Source organism: Sinocyclocheilus rhinocerous, unplaced genomic scaffold (assembly GCF_001515625.1).
Source record: "Sinocyclocheilus rhinocerous isolate Xijiao unplaced genomic scaffold, SAMN03320098_v1.1 scaffold963, whole genome shotgun sequence".
Lineage (NCBI taxonomy): Eukaryota > Metazoa > Chordata > Actinopteri > Cypriniformes > Cyprinidae > Sinocyclocheilus > Sinocyclocheilus rhinocerous.
The window spans coordinates 404537-421395 of record NW_015638949.1 but is presented as its reverse complement, the minus strand read 5'-3'; the positions used below and the strand labels follow the sequence as shown (position 1 = coordinate 421395).

The 16859-nt window shown below is 37.1% G+C and overlaps 1 protein-coding gene across 2 annotated transcripts; it reads right to left on the bottom strand.

The window, feature by feature from the left end:
- Positions 1 to 1215: 1215 nt before the first annotated feature.
- LOC107750239 (leucine-rich repeat neuronal protein 1-like) lies at positions 1216 to 12120 on the bottom strand. Of its 2 annotated transcripts, none has more exons than XM_016565542.1 (2): positions 11686 to 12120; positions 1216 to 4371 (listed from the first exon to the last, which is right to left on the bottom strand). In XM_016565542.1, the coding sequence occupies exon 2, from the start codon at positions 4115 to 4117 to the stop codon at positions 1964 to 1966; it is 2154 nt and encodes a 717-aa protein (XP_016421028.1). In that variant the 5' UTR covers positions 4118 to 4371; positions 11686 to 12120; the 3' UTR covers positions 1216 to 1963. The 2 variants fall into 2 exon arrangements, with proteins under 2 accessions (XP_016421028.1, XP_016421029.1); XM_016565543.1 differs by lacking the exon at positions 11686 to 12120 and adding an exon at positions 10098 to 10114.
- Positions 12121 to 16859: the final 4739 nt, after the last annotated feature.

Sequence of the window (16859 nt, the reverse complement as noted above, 5' to 3'; positions counted from 1 at the left end):
AATATTAATACAGAAGTCAGATGAGGTCAATTTCACTGCAGTCGATAAGTGAGACACAATATGGTGCCAGTTGCATTTGCATGAAACAAGAGAGTGTGAGTCCATGGTGTGATACAAGAGACGTCGAAGTAGAGCCAGTTTCAGTTGCCCGGAAGAGGGTTTGCTATAGGCAATTATTGCTGGATACCGCGAGTGGCCAATCAGAATCAAGTATTCTTTTCCAGGGACCAGTGTAATAAGCTATTCTATCAAACTAAAGTTTTGTATAGAGAGTTCAATTGTGCCTAAATGGGATAGAATATACTGTATGCACTAAGGATCCTTGACACTAAAAGCGAGTGTCTGATTTAAGATATTTCCAGCAATTGCCTTCTCAGTCAGCCATACAGATAAAAGATGGGATTTCCCATCCCAATAATTATATTCATTAGTACATAAAATTGATCGCATCGGTTTCTAGTCTCTAGGCCAGATTTGTGATTTTTATTTTATTTTTTGGCCTGACTTAAGAAACATTCACTTTATAAGACATACTCAGTCTTATCTAAGACCATTTCTCTTTTTAATTCCAGCAATTTTCACATTTCTTCAGATCAGAGATCTGTCAATAATATCATGTCTTAAATGATCTGAGCAAATATGATGCAAACATGCAACATTTTACTAGTCATCTTGACATGAAATGCATTTAGCATAAGACAAACCAATATGAGGATTCTCAGACAAAGACAAGTATCAAAATTAATGGGTGCAGTCATGATTTCCCATTGGTGGGCTACTGAATGGCAATCAAGCAGCAGACATGATCAATGGTTCAGAGGCTCAATATACCCCTTTAATGTTGTTTTGGGGAATTCTTTGGATTTATGACTCTCCTTAGGTTAATTCAGATAGTCATGCCTGTGAATGTTTGATGTTAGCAAGAGACCTAGCATTTGGCTGATTAAGACCAAGCTGAACACTCTGGGCTGCATGTGCCAATGGAGACTGGTTAATTATCCACATTACCCCTAATCACAACCTTCTTTTAACTATTGCTAAAACTATTACATCATGACCAAAATAAGTCACTCATTTACTTAAAAAGAAGGGGGAGAGATTGGAGGAGACAGAATAGGAACGAAAGATAGAATAGGAAATCAGAATAATGACACTCGACTTGAAAATCATTGTATAAAAAATATCTGAACAAAACTGTAATTTATTTTTGTTTGCGCTGTAATATGCAACATATTTTGCATGTGTAAATTACAACAAAATTAAGTGATTAACAGATTCTACCCAATTAAAAAAGAAGAATCTGAGTAATTTAAAAAGAAAAAGCATTTTTCTACTAACTAATTATTTAACATTCACATTTCTATTGCTGGTTTACAATTCTTCAATCTGCAAAGTTAACTTCTAAATCAAAAATTACTTTTGAGAAAATCCAAAATGTTCAAATTATAGTTGATACAACATTACAGAACAATTGCTAACGTTTTTCAATAGACAGTCTATCAAGTCTAAACTCACCTTGTCAGCTTACATTGGAGTCCAAAGACAAATTTGTTAATATATTTCAGTGCACAACAGTTAAACTGTCTTACGAAAGAGAGAAAGAAACAATGCATTCTCTATGAATACTGCCAAAGACATATCAATATCCGATCAGATATAGTGCTACAGCATCAATCGACCCAAAGTCAATCCTTGACATTATCTATATGCTGTGCTATCAAAATATAATGAACAAAAAGAAAAAGCACAGCTACTAACATGTCTCGGAAGCTAAACAAAGCTGCCATATTGAAAGTCAAAGAAGAGGAAAAGGCAATACACTCTACTAAAAAGTCAGAGATATCAGTCTGAATAGATGCTTGCAGTAAGAAAAGCAGAAAAAAGGAAGTCCATGTCTTTGTTACGCACAAATAAGCAAAGATGTGTCTTTGTGCTCTAAAGAAGAAAAAATGTCTGGTAAGCTTCACCACATGTAATAACTTCTTGTTGTGTCCACCTGCGTCGGCTTAGTGTCTGAAGAACTGTCCTTGTCCTTTTCGCTGTCTGCCTCCCATAAGTTAATGAGGGGAGGATAGAGTTCGTTTAGGGGGATGGAGGAGGTTTTCTGCATGTACTTCTTTAAGGAGTGGTGGTAGTTCTTCCTCTTCCATCTCTTTGCAATGTATACCGTGATTGAGCCCAGGCTGATGATGGCCAGTATTGTGCCCATGACTGCCGCCAGAGCCGTATTGGTGCCTTGCTCAGAGATCTCCACCGCAAACGTAGCATGCTTGGTTGTGACGTTAACACATGACTTCTGGGTCTGCTGGTGGATATTGGAGACCGAGAGACAGACCTCATACTCAGTGGCCGGCTGAAGGTGTGTGAGGTTGTACTCATGAACATCTACAGGAACTTTAGCCGTATAGGTGATGTGAGGGTTGTCAATTTTCATGGTGGCGGATGACCACTTCAGATTGGACGTCATGACATTGGAGTTCACTTTCCAGGACACTAAAATTGAGTGGGACTCTGTGTGTTTCACGTAGATCTTCATAAGCTGGGTGCTATCCAGAAGAGTCCCGTTGACTCGAATGGCAGTCACCCGAGTGTCCGCTCCTTCTGTATTCTGAGCCACACAGGTGTAGTGGCCAGAGTCGTCCACCTGAATGTGGGATATGCGCAGAGTTCCTGCACTGTTAAGTTGGTATTTATCGGACACTGTATCCATCATGACTTTGTTACCAGATGGGGTCACCCAGTATATTTCTGGTTCAGGCTCAGCCATAGCACAACAGTCCAGATATACTGTCATCCCGATATCAAGGTTGAGGTGATTGGGGAATGTGTCGTGAGAGATCATTGGCAGACACTGGCCTGAAGATTCACGAGAAAGTACGTCTCTCACACGCTGACCTCTAACCTCAAGTGGCATTGCACAGAACATGGAAAGAGGCTCCATAAATCGAATATTTGTCTTGTTTGAGCTCATCCATTGAATTACACAGTCGCAGCGCAGCGGGTTGCTATGGATACTGATCTCCCTCAGGTTGGGCAGGGAATCCGCCGTTGCTTGGTAGAGGGAGTTTAGAGCGTTGTTATTGAGCATTAGACTCTCTAGTGATGGCAAGTCACGGAATGCTAAACGGCTCACGTAGGAAAACTTGGGGTTGTTGGTGGCTTCGAGTTTGGTCAGCTCTGGGAGGTTATCCAGGGCAAAGCGATCAATGGACACAAGTTCTCCCATGTTGTTAATGCCAAGTTCTTTCAGCCTCAGCATGTTCTTAAAGTCCTCCTCTTGAATTTTATGTATTGGATTCTTGTTCAAATCCAGAAATTTCAGGTTTGGAAGCTTCTGCAGAGCAGTCTGTGGCACCCGAACCAGTTTATTATCATAGAAGGAGAGACTCTCTAGGTTGTCTAGTCCAATAAACGCATTGCCTGGGATATCAGTGAGCTCCATTCCTGCCAGGACCAGGCTTCTCAAGTTGGTGAGAGGTTTGAAGTTCAAATCCAGGATGCCGACCACAGGATTTTCCCCAATCATCAGGATCTCCAGGTTGGGGGTTGATTCAAACCAGCGACTGTCAATGGCCTTGAGTCTGTTGGAGTTCAGATGGAGTCTCAGAAGGTTACGCAATCCGGCGAAGGCATTGGGTGCAATGGAGCTGATCTGATTGTGATTAATGTACAGCTCCTGTAGATTGGTGAGATCTTGCAAACTGAAGTCAGGCATCTCGACTATTTGGTTCTCCTCCAGGTGAAGCGTTGTGAGTTGTGACATGTTGGTCAAGCCGATATCCTGGATGTTGCTGAAGTTGTTCTGGGACAGGTCAAGTTCTGTGAGATTCAATAACTGCTCCAGTTCCTCACTAGTTCTGGCAATGTAGTTACTTTGCAGAAGCAACACCTGCGTGTCAGTGGACAGGTTCCCGGGGATGCGTGTAAGGTGAAGGTCATTGCAATCAACAGTAGTTGCTTCTCTGTAGGTGGACTGGGGTGTGAACCAAGGCCGGATCTCGCACACACAAAGCTGCGGACATTCTGTACTCTGAACTGAAGAGAGGCCAAGTAAAGCCAGAAGCAGGAATAAACAAATCTGGCCCCGCACAACAAAAAAGAAAGTCCCTCTTGCCATTCTGACTGTAAGTGTTTATCCTCTCAGATCTGAGCTGGAATTCCTATAGCGCCAAAAAGATGGTGAGGTGAGATTCTTATTCAATAGAAATGTTGCAGAATAGCCCTTTTATCCCTCTGAAAGCTTGAACAGTGGATTCAAAGAGCTTCCGAAAGATTTAAAAGGGTGTAGTTCCCGTGGGCTCATATAGGTTTGAAACTTCCTCACAGGTTTGAAACTTTCTCACAGCATGAAACTTGGACTGGAGAGTTGGCCTAGAAAAAAAACATACAAACAGAGAAAAGCTTATTACAATAAGCAATGGAAAAATCCCATGACATGAAAAAGTATATAAGCATATTCTAATAAACATGTAAGAGATGTAAGTGTGTAAGTGTGGATTCAAACAATGGAAACAACATTTATACAAAAAATTACAATGAAAAAAAAAAACCGTCCCACTTTATATTAAGTGGCCTTAACTACTATGTACTTACATTTAAATTAATCATTTGGTACATTGCACTTATTGTATGTAAGAGATGTAAGTGTGTAAGTGTGGATTCAAACAATGGAAAAAAAATTTAAACAAAAAATTACAATGAAAAAAAAAAAACGGTCCCACTTTATATTAAGTGGCCTTAACTACTATGTACTTACATTTAAATTAATCATTTGGTACATTGCACTTATTGTGTACATACATGTTTTTACATTATTTTTCTTATATTTGAAAAAAATCTGCATGTAATTACATTGTACTTATTTTTTGATGTAAGTACATGTAGTTAAGGCCACTTAATATAAAGTGGGACCAAAAAAGATGTTTGGATCACTCTGTAAATAAACTGCACTTGGGTTCCCACTACGCTCGCCTTCAGTGGACTGGATTCGTTACATAAAATATCCCAAAAATATTGAAACAAGATTAATTTACTTACACAGGCAGATTTTTTCCCCTAAAACTCTGCCAGTTCATCACGAAAAAACTTGTGTTACTTGTTTACCACTATAAATGTTAACTACATACAAAATGACAAAATGAGCTAAGCATTATGCAGAAGAAAATTGAAAGGAGTAGGTAAGCTTGGAAATAGATTTGTCACATTACAAATACCTATATTAAGTTTCATAATTGTTAGATATCCTTGTTCCAAATACATTAAACCAGTATACGAATATAATGATAATGTGAAAAACAGAGGCACAGGCTTTTGTTTACTTCAATCTGACATGCTTGAAGAGGTGGATCAAAGAGGAAAGAAATGGTGACCGAAGGAAGGAAAGGAAGGAAATATTATTCCTCAGGTGATCAAACAATAGCTATTGTAAACAAAGACTGAACATTTGTGAGGTGTAGAAATGTCTCTGTACATTTATTCATAGTCTTTCCTGTCAAGATATTACCATACCCTGATTCAAAATGGTTTTCCATCTAGGTAACTACAGCATTAAATAAGTACAAAATTACCTCTCTTTGCAGCAATTATGTAAAACAAAAAAACATAAAAATAAGATATTACACAAATGCGAACCATATCAAATCAATCATATTAAATCAGGTAAGCTTGACTTGATTCTGCATACTCAGTAGGAAATATGTGATGTCCTAGATTACTGAGGATTATTTAACACCAGAATGGTTTTTGAAGTTTGGAATGAAATAATATTAAGCATCCATCGCAAGCAAAAGGCACACAAAGGTGGCATGTTATTGTATCTTTGACAGAGCAGTGAACGGGGCATCTGCTATCCCATATGGTGCTAATGCTGACTCAAGCACACAAACAGCAAGCGAGAGGGATTTAGTCCATGCCAAATACCACCTACATTACGAACAGATACTCCTCCACAAAAGTTGCTCATCCTTGTTAATGTTTCTTAACAGCAAGATTCAAAACAACTGAACTGCACTCATCCTGAAAACATAAGATTTGAAAACCTAAGATCTGAAAAATTCCACCCACATGATATGCAGATTACATATGCCAACTTAACATCAGCAATATGTTCACTTCAGAGCTTTGGAGTCTCTTGTGAAGTTGAATCCACCAATAAATACAAGCTTGGACAGCTTCAACAAATTTACGCCTCATACTCCCAAGAAAATGAATGGAGGAAACATGGTACAGCTGGTGTAAATGAGTCCTTTAATGTGAGAGTGGAAATCAATAAGAGGCCTGATCTCCCCCTGTGGTCAAAGGAGCATCAGGGCAATTTAGAATGAGAGCTGACTGTAACTGTCAGTCTCAGCAATTCTCATAAAAGAGGGCAGTACACAGATGGGACCCGGCCTGTGTTATCAGAGTTATCAGCACCACTCTTAAAGTGTTTCGTAATGCCATACAGAATGACACCTCACACTGAAAATGGCACTAAACTAGTAAAGATGGGAGTCAAATCAATAAAAAATTTTAAGGGGTGACTTTGGCAATTCACTATTTCAACATTGAAAAAATCAATCAGTGGGAGAATTTCAGTCCTTTTATCTCACAGGTTTGAACAAGAAAAATGATACAATGATTCAAATATACATTATCTAATTATCTAGGTTGTAATACAATATATCACACAATGACGTGAAATATCTTAATACGGTGATTAAGATGAAAGATTAAACTTATCTGTAAAATTTAAAGAGGGGCAGATGAATGAAATGAAAAAAAAAATAGAAGGACTAAAGTGTTCCATCATTTTCCGGGAATAGCAACTAATTAACTAAGAATTTTTACCAGAACATGATCCTTGCTTGATCCATGGCATTCAATTTGCATTATGTCTGAAAGGGATAGTTCACCCCCCAAAAAAAGTGTCATCATTTTAACCCACCATACCTGTTTGACATTTTTCTGTATTACAACAGAAGATATATTCAATAATGTTTTGCCCATATAACATATAAGTCGATGGGGTCCAAAACAAGACTGGATTCCACTGACTTTTATTGTATTAGAGTGGGTAATGATGACAGAATTTTCACTTTCGTGTGAACTGTTTAAATATATACACTGCTACTATTACAGTATTTTCCATTGTTTAAAATTATTAAATAAAGGGTCAGATGCAACCCTTATATTCTTCCATTTTCAAATGAATTATGTTTCATTTTTACTAATATTGAGGTCAATCTCAGATTCAGCTCTTAATAGCAGTATTTACCCAAGTGGAGGCCAAAACCTTTCCAGTAAGTAGGATAAAGTAATCCAGAGATCACAGTTTCATTTAAGACTGTATACTGTGGCTTAAAATTAAGCCACAATTTCAGCTCTATGTTTTTAGATTAGGCTAAGGCTTGTTTGTCTGTAGTTCAGAGACATCACTTCAGTTTCATTAAGTCTGTTGTGAGCATTCTATTGATCTTTTAGCAGCAAAGTTACCAAACAAAACTAAGGTTGATGCACAGTGTTTTAGAGTTTAAAAGAGCCTAAGATTAGTCAGGGGATTTACCTTTTTTCTTTAAAGTATGGACTCATGAATGAGGGTATTGGTTATTATTTTAATGATGGTAAAAAATGAAAACCTCATTAGAAGGTTAATACAAAAAGAGAATTACTCTTTTCACATTTCAATAGTGGTATTTAGGAAAAACTGTGCACAGGCCGCAATTATGAATGGAAGAAATATGATGTAACAAAACAAACACATTTGTCACAGTACCATTCGCCTAAAGACCACACAAATAGGACACCCTAATGATCCTCATAAATATTCCGTCTTTATAAATAAACAGGATTTAAATCCAAATCTGCGGGCAAATTAATAGCTATTTATGCCATTCCAACCTCATTAGATGAACTTCTGCAACCAGCTTGCTTCCTGTTGCCCAGCCCGTCATCCTGAACTTCCCCTAGACTTAGATAACAAATGACAGCTGTGAAATTCAATGGGAGCCTATTTGAAACACCTGCAATTTCAGATCACCGACAGATGCAGATCTGTTCTCTGCAGAGAGTGAAGACTTCTGTTTTGAAGACACGTCTGATCTATGGGTCAAAGCACTGCCAGTGTCTGACAGGGTATTATTTCAAGTTTGAGGAAAATATGCGCTTGAAGCCTGCAAGTTTATCTGAATTGTACTCTAAGACCATAATCAAGATTTGAGTGTGATCCTGAGTAGCTCTTTGTTTAGATGCCCCAAATTTTAACTTTAAGTGAACTTAAGTGATTACAAACAGACTTCCAAAATGGCTGTAAAAACAAACCCTAAAGTTATTTAGACAACGAAGATGCATTACAACTATCTCCTAAATAAGCAACCTCACTACGCTTTCAAAATCTCAATTTGAGCACAGTAAAGTGCAGTTTTTAAATCTCACAGAAAATCAATATTTTAACTACTACCAATAGCACTAATGGGGTTATGCTCGTATAAGAAATAAGGGTATTTAGTATATGCAAGCCCGACACAAACCACACAACCATTAGAACACGTCATTTGTTGTTCATGATTTGATTCTGTGATTTATCAAACCACTTATGAATAGCAACAGAAAAAAAAAACTGTTGTTGCTACAGATATGAACAGGGCTGATTGTGTTTCTCACAGACTACGGGACTTAAAATATCCTGAAAATACATTTCCAGGAAACTGTATTTGCTTTTATAACCCTCTATATGCACACAACTTTCTGTGAAGGCAGAGGAAACACTGGAAATACATTCCCAGCATACAATACGAAAGTCCAAATAAACAAGTGGAGAAACCCAAAAGGCATGCTAAAATGGCTTACAATGTCATCTCCAAAAATGACCATCTTGTCTCTAACTCCAAACTTTTCTCTGCTAATCTTCTCAAGGGGCTCGCTTCCTAAAAAACTTCACAGAAAGTGAGTGAGAAATTAATGGTAATTAATTTTATTCTTGGATCAAAAAGGCTTTGCAAAGGGCCAAGAGAGCAGATCTTTTCACATCCAACATTCAAGACCGTCTACGCTTGCCATCTCTTAATCTGAGGGGTATTATTAATTGCATGGTGAATCATAGCTTTGCCCAGGGTTGAACTGTGGGGTAATGGCATGGGCGGTAGAGTGCTGTAAAGATGGGGAATATTGTGAATGTCATAAAAACATTGATTGCCGATCAAATGGAGTCCTCTGTGTCACAGTACAAAAATGAGTGCTGAGAAGTAACTGCACGGGAAACCCCCAAGGTCCCATTTCAATTCTTTTCAGCACTATGTGTTTCAAACCATTTGCACTTATAAACATCACCCAATGGATTCCAGAATTTGGAATATCTAAAACTCTCAATATAAAAAATCCTATATATATATATATATATATATATATTGAATCCTCAATAAATAAAATAGCCTCTAGAATCATTGCATGTGACCATAAGTTGAATCTTCCTGTACAGATGCTGTGAGATTTACCGTAATATGTGCAATAAATAAATAGGTTAAAAATGTTGCATCCTTGGAACTGCTAAGTTAGTTTCTTATAGTTAATAAGCTTAAAATTCATATCAGTATATTACAAACGTTGTTTAAAATAAATATCTAAATACGTAACTATTTAAAAAATGCATTATGTTCATAAAATTAAATTAGGTGATTCATGAATTTACAAAACAGAATTATTAAAATTCATGCATTTATAAGAGCAGTAAGAAATGTCTTTTTTCTCCTTCACCTACTGTCCAAACAGATCCTTTGCCAGAGTGTTTCTTATGGTTGCAGAATTAGTCAAACAGCTGCTTGGTCTATTCCACTCTTTATTTCTGTGACAAACACAAAAACCAGACTTATTCTTTTCACCATTATAACACTGGCCACTGTTACTTCCAATCCCAACAGACTGATAAATTCATGACATGCACATTTATAGGAAAAACACATAACAGGCCTCTTACAGCTCCAGACCGCCTTACGTCTTTGTTTAATATCTAATATCACCTTACATAGTCTTACGTAAACCACAGTAAGACTAGTGTTTTGGATTGACAGAAAAATTCCAAAAAAGAGCCAAATTCATCAACATATGCCCGACATTTTCTTTACCTTGTTGTTGTTCATGAGGACGCTTCTCTTCAAATGTCAGAAAACAACTTCTGCAACAGCTGCAACAAGGGGTGGCGTCCCCAGGGACAATACAAACCCCCTCCTCAAACCCCATTATACATCCTTCCCTGACTAAAAGACGTCTTCCCGTGTTTATTGTCTTTCCTAGGGAAGTTGTGGCGTCTTATTTCGAATGAGTAAGCAACGAAACATCTGCTGGAGTGCCTGGACATTGAGATGCAAATCACATTTCTGCATCGCCAACCAGACCCCATGCGTGCGCCTGCGGTAAGCCAGCAGTAACGGGATCTGTTCGAAGTTTGGGATCGATTTCTGCCACAATTACAATGTAAAATCACTCTCAGGAGGATAAATAAAACAAACGAGTGACTGTGAAGAATTTAATTAATGCAAACCGCATGATCAAACAGAATTAGAAGTAAAACTGATATTGCAAACACACGCGTTTAGTTAATGTTTTATCGTTGCATGCATTCAAGTTTGATATTTGATATAAAGGTTTAAAAAGTCGCCCGTTAACCATGGCCATCACATTCTGCTTACTCCTTATACACACACATACGTTGTAGTAGCATTATCTTTTACCAGGCTGTTGTTCTGAGAAATACAACATAAACTGTGTGAACTCATAAACAAACCATAAATTATGAAAAAATCACACACGTTTTGCCCTTGAACATCTCAAGCGCAACAGCCGATGCGTCCTTGCAATTAAATGCAGTAAATCACGCCGTATGGCAGGCCAGTTGAACATTATTCCTTAAAACTATTATTATTATTATAATACTAGTACTTATTATTATTTTTTTAGTACTTTTATTCTAGTTACTAGTAGGTTATCTAATGTTGGCTAGTATCACATCAATTATTCTCTACATACTAGTAATTATTCTTTTGCTACTAGTCAGCTATCCAAACAGTAACAAGTAATTAATCCATTGGTGGTACCAGTCTGCAAAATGTTGTAACTGAATTCTATTTATGGACGATTTCCTATTAGGAAAAAAATATTAACTATTTGTGAGTTTCTAGCGTCTAAATAAGTAGCCTGCTAGTATCTAACAGTTGCTAGTGAAACTGAAAAAGATAATCTCACCACTGGATTGCTTCATAATAATTTTACAACTAAAACACTATGTATCATAGTACTATTTATAAAAATACTAATTATAAATAAGTATTACTTATAAACAATTTATTATTATTATTATATTAGTTACATTTTATTATATAATATTTATTAATAATATAGAAGTTAAAAGGAATATATGTTAAAACGGCTTGCCATACACCTAATCCATAGAAGAGAAGCCTCAAAAGCTAAGCAGTATAGATACCATCTATTTTCTTTTTACCTGAGGTTAACACATTTTTGGGTGAGTTACTTTAAAACCACAGCTCATTCTTACAGACAAAGATTTTGCAAGTGGCTACTGTTTTTTAAATTATTTCACTGCGCATGATGGAACATGTTTAGTTGCCCATGGTTCTGGTTTAACATGCATAGATGCATAAAGAGAATCACTACATATATGGTATGGATGCTTCAAAATCTATCTGAACATACCTCTTTGGTTTGCCAGCCTACACGTTCCGAATGGAATTGAAGTCCTCCCTCCGCGCTGACTGCTGCATGCACTTATAGTATCTAGAAACAGTATCTATGTCCTTGCGAATGAGCACTGAAAGAAAATCCATAGATAATAAATACCATAACGTCGCTCGTAAGTTCCGTATAATGAACTGCTTCACAGTGACATCGTTTCCTTACATCCACTCCGCGAATATTCATGTGCAACCTTCGCCAAGCGCATGGTCAGGTTTTGCATGGATCCTTGCAACGGGAATCCGCTGACTGGCTCCCATCCGCCGTGTCTCTGTGTTACTGTGGAGCCCGTGCTGCGTCTCCAAGGAAAATATGATGACAGCACCTGGCGCTGTCCAGGCGAGTCAGCTGATTCCCGAGCAGCCGATTGGTTGCTAGCCGGTGGCTGTCACTCGATTCCCAAGCAGAGCACCATCTGTTCTGGGATTGTTGTGATACGAACAAAGGCGGGCACTGGGGGAGCGCGGTGGGGATAACGCGGGGCGTGGAAGCTGAAATGCTAAGGAGGTGATATTCTCTTATGAGAACGTCTTCCACTGACTCCCTCCTCCTCTTTGACGTAGTGATGGAGGACTCTGCATGGTGTCCCACTCACCAAAGATTTACAACGAGACAATGTCCCTTTGTTCGGTGCCTCACTATGAGGAAAGTTCTTCCTAATCCATCCATCCTTGTGCATTGTCTTGGCTAAAGATTTTCAGTCAAAATAACCTGTTTTAAAACAAAGAATACATTTGCTAATAGCTTATAAATTGAAAACATTTAAAAATGGCAATTACATTTGTCTGTGTGTGTGTGTGTGTTTAAGGAGAATATGTGTTATGAAACTTTTTGCTGTCCATAATATGCTAAAAATAAATCATTTAAAAAAATCTCAGGAGATATGTGGTGAATGAAACTGCATTTCAGAGCTAATTTATTTGCCTGTTAATTAGTCTGCTCACATAAAACACACACTTGATAAGAGAAAAAACATAATAAATTTCCAATTCACTTTTGAAAGGTTGTAGAAATATATTTATTTATTTTTGTAAACTAATCAGATTCATAATTATTGTTTTGGAAAATGGGTCATCTCTGGACTAACACATACAAAAATACAAAAAAACAGAGAAGGTAACACTTTACAGTAAAATTTATTTTTTAACACTATAACAAGAACTTACATTGAAAAATACTTCTTAAGCACTTGTGTATTATTTTAGTTCATTTATTAATACATTAATAAAATCAAAAGTTCTGTTAATATTATTTAATGGAACTGAGCTAACATTAATAACAGTTATATTTCCTAACGTTAACAAAAAATAATAAATAACAAATTTATTGCTCATTATTGTTAGTTAATGCATTAACTAATGGGACCTTATTGTAAAGTGTTACCAAAAATGTTACAGCCTGATTCAAAGGCACGTACGACTGAACATCTTCTGATCTCTACTGTATTTAGATACAGCATTTACCTAGAGGGTCAATGAGTTTATACCACTGGATGAATGTGTAGGTGCCTTTTCTGAGTCACATTCACATATAAGTGGAGAACTGGAGGCAAGCAGAGAATACAGCTTCTGCATTGCCTCCCCCATGGTATGCTTTATCCCCATTGAGAGATACAGACAGATGGAGTGCTGTCAGTGTTTGTGTGTGTGTGGGTGGGTGGGTGCAGATAACACAGGGAAACTTTTTGAGGTCACTGCTGCCCTCAAGGCCTTAGCTGGCAGGTATAGAAAAGCTATAGGAGCATTGGCTAGATTTGCATTGTGATAAGATGGTTAAGATCAAACACATGCACCCACATAACTAAATCTTAATCTTAGAACATTGTAGGGAAAAGTCATACCATAACAAATCTAGGAATAATTAGCAAAACAACACCTTTTATGTGGTAGCATCTAAGTAAAAAAAAAAAATTATTATCATACGACTTAACGAACGTGACTATATTAGGTTACACCAATGATTGCATTTGATAAGTCTCATCATGTAGAAATAGCTGCAGACTAAGACCTTAAAAGTAAATTAGACACCACTGACCTTTAACAGCCTTGCTTCAATTGCAGAAATATTCGGGTCACACACACATTTATTGAAGATACTGATTTATTCCATTAAAGGGATAGTTCACCCAAAAATGAAAATTCTGTCATTAATTACTCACCCTCATGTTGTTCCAAACCTGTAAGACCTTCGTTCATCTTCGGAACACACATTAAGATATTTTTGATGCATTCTGAGAGCTCTCTGACCCTCCCATAGACGGCAAGGATCCTTACACGATCAAAGTCCAGAAACATAGCAAGGAGATCGGTAAAATAATCCATGTGGCATCAGGGGTTCAACTGTAATTTTACGAAGCTACGAGAATACTTTTTGTGCGCAAAAAACCCCAAAAATAACGACTTTATTCAACAATTCGTCTCCTCCGCATCACCCTAGCGCCATTTTGGAGAGTATCCACTGAACGCAAACAGCATATGCTGTTCTGTGTCAGCTGTGGCACGCAGATACGTTTTCTACATTTGTTTATGCTTTGATTTGAACGAAAACAACGTATCTGTGTGCCACAGATCCAGACTTTTGGCTCTATGACTTTTGGTTTTACCCTTGTCCCAGATCCAGACTTTCGGCTCTATGCCTCTTAACCCATGCCTTTGCGGATTGAGGTTGTATGTTCTTAATATTTCCCCAGAAAACAGTTGCAATTGAGAATCTGCTGCAGTGCAGGTTTGTTTAAAGTTCATTGCTGAAGGGTTTACGTACCTCTAAATGGGAGTGAGTAAAGGAAATCATGGGTTCAGTGTGAATCTGTGTAAATATGTGAGCTCATTTTGTGCACCCATGATGAAATGATCAGCTTTTAAATTCTGACACACTCACCTAAACACACATACGCACAAGATCCAAAGCAGACATTGTCCTGTGATTCACTATTTTACAGTATGAACATCATATCTGTAATGTCATTACACAAGCACACACATTTATACACACAAGTACTTAAATAGCTTATTATATATGCACTCTTCTGTAGACAAGAACAGTTTTCTCCATGGCATTCTCATCTCTCCAGCCCACTCCAAGACCTCTTTCATAATGCATCACTTCTCCTCACAAAACCTCTCAGTCTCTACACACAGAGAATCATCACACTCTCTAGTCTCCAAACCCAGACTCCATACCTACCATGTTCTAACCTAAATTAAGAGCTCGTGTTCAACACATTCAGATGAACGTGGGCAGAAAACTGACTATTAGAGAGCAGGGAATTAAGACTAATTTGAATAAAGCATAGGTTTAAAATAAAAATAATAATTTCATTTGATTTGATCAGTAACTTTAACCGAGGGATAATGGTCATAGGGAATGTGTTTGCTCAAGAACAGATTAAACCCCAAATCATGAGAGCACCAGCTGTATTTGCTATTTCTCATGGGTGGGAGGTGAAAATATCACAGTGGTCTCTCCTCTACAAGGTTATGGTGATTGATTGTAGTAGTTTCTTTTCACTCCAGGAAAAAAAAACTATGATTGATTTATTGTTTAATAACACCTAAAATATATATATGGCAAAATTACATTTAGAAATATGATAAACAGTTGAGGTTGTCAAAATCAGAAAGAAAAAGTCACATCATTATACTTGTAACTAAGACAAAAGTGACAGAATATACCATGGTATACTTTGAAGAAGCTTGAATGACTTTGTAAATGGTACAAGGTAAGAGAAGAATATAGTAATCATTTACTACCATGTTATATATCAAAATGGTAAACCATGGTATTGTGTCTGATGAATCTCTCAGAGATGGATAACAGTGCCTTCGTACATTCCCCTCCTCCAAAAAAACAAAAAAAAACAAAAAACAAAGAGAGAGACTTGATGGCAAAACCTCTTGTCTTGGGGTCACAATGGTGACCATGTTTTGGGTCAGGGTTATGACCTCTTGCACAGAGAATGGATAAGAAGGAGAGAAAAGGAGGGGGATTCTTTCAGGGCTAGAAATTCTCTCACATACAGCAGAGAGAGCTCATGCCTGCACAGCAACGGTTGCCAGGCAGATTGCATGCCTTGATAGTTCCTCTCTCGATGGCAGAATCTAATCCCCTATAGCAAAGCATGTTCACATGTCAACTCACTCTTGCTCTCCTTCAATCTCCCCTTTATATGAACTGCACAGCCAGACTGCAATTTCCCCTGTTAGAAACAGAATTATACTTTCTACTTCCTTCAAGATCGAGGTTCATAATCATGAAAGTACAAAATTAATTAGTACAACCGGTGCAATGCAGAGCCACAAATCACATGCACACACTTATTGCTATTGTTCATCCACTCAAGAAAATGCAATAACAAAACAGTTGAAGCCTGAAGAACACTAGCAGAAATGTTTTTCATTTGTATATTTAGTAAAATAAAAAAGTAATTGGTTAAATTGGCAAATAACAGTGTCAATAGTCATTTTTCAAAAGCAAAATGTTTAATACTTTTAATCAAGATTTTTTTTTTTTTGCAGCAATCACATTTTGTTTTAATGTGCTTTACTGGATGCAAAAAGCTTACATTTTGGAGAGACACTCTCATATACCCACCCATTTAAAATTTAAAACCGAACTATGCAATATTTAATTGTCCAAAAACCATCAACTGAAATCTTGTCCTCTCTCAAAGGAGGTTGTGTCTTTGCCACATCACGTCAAAGAGGTGATTCACTTGGCCCACATGTAGTTTAAATATTAAGCAGCTCTGCCTGGTAACCAAATATATGCATATAAACATAAATATAACAACTTAATGAGTCATTTAAATAAATACAAATATAAATATTTGAATGCAACCATTTAATATAGATGTACAATACAAAAAATATTCTTTCTTCTTCTTCTTCTTGTGAGGTTTAAATCTATTTTCCTCCTTTGACAACGATGTTATTTTCTCTGTTTTTGTCTTCAAATAAAAAGCATCTTATGCAAAAGGATAAAATTAGACATAATTTGTCAGAAAAGCAATGAAAGCTATATGATAAGCAATGCAATATAAGCAAGATAAGCATGAATATGTAAACTGAATATATATATATATATATAAACCTTACCAGATATGTATACCTGCAGTATTTGCATTTGTTACCTGTTCT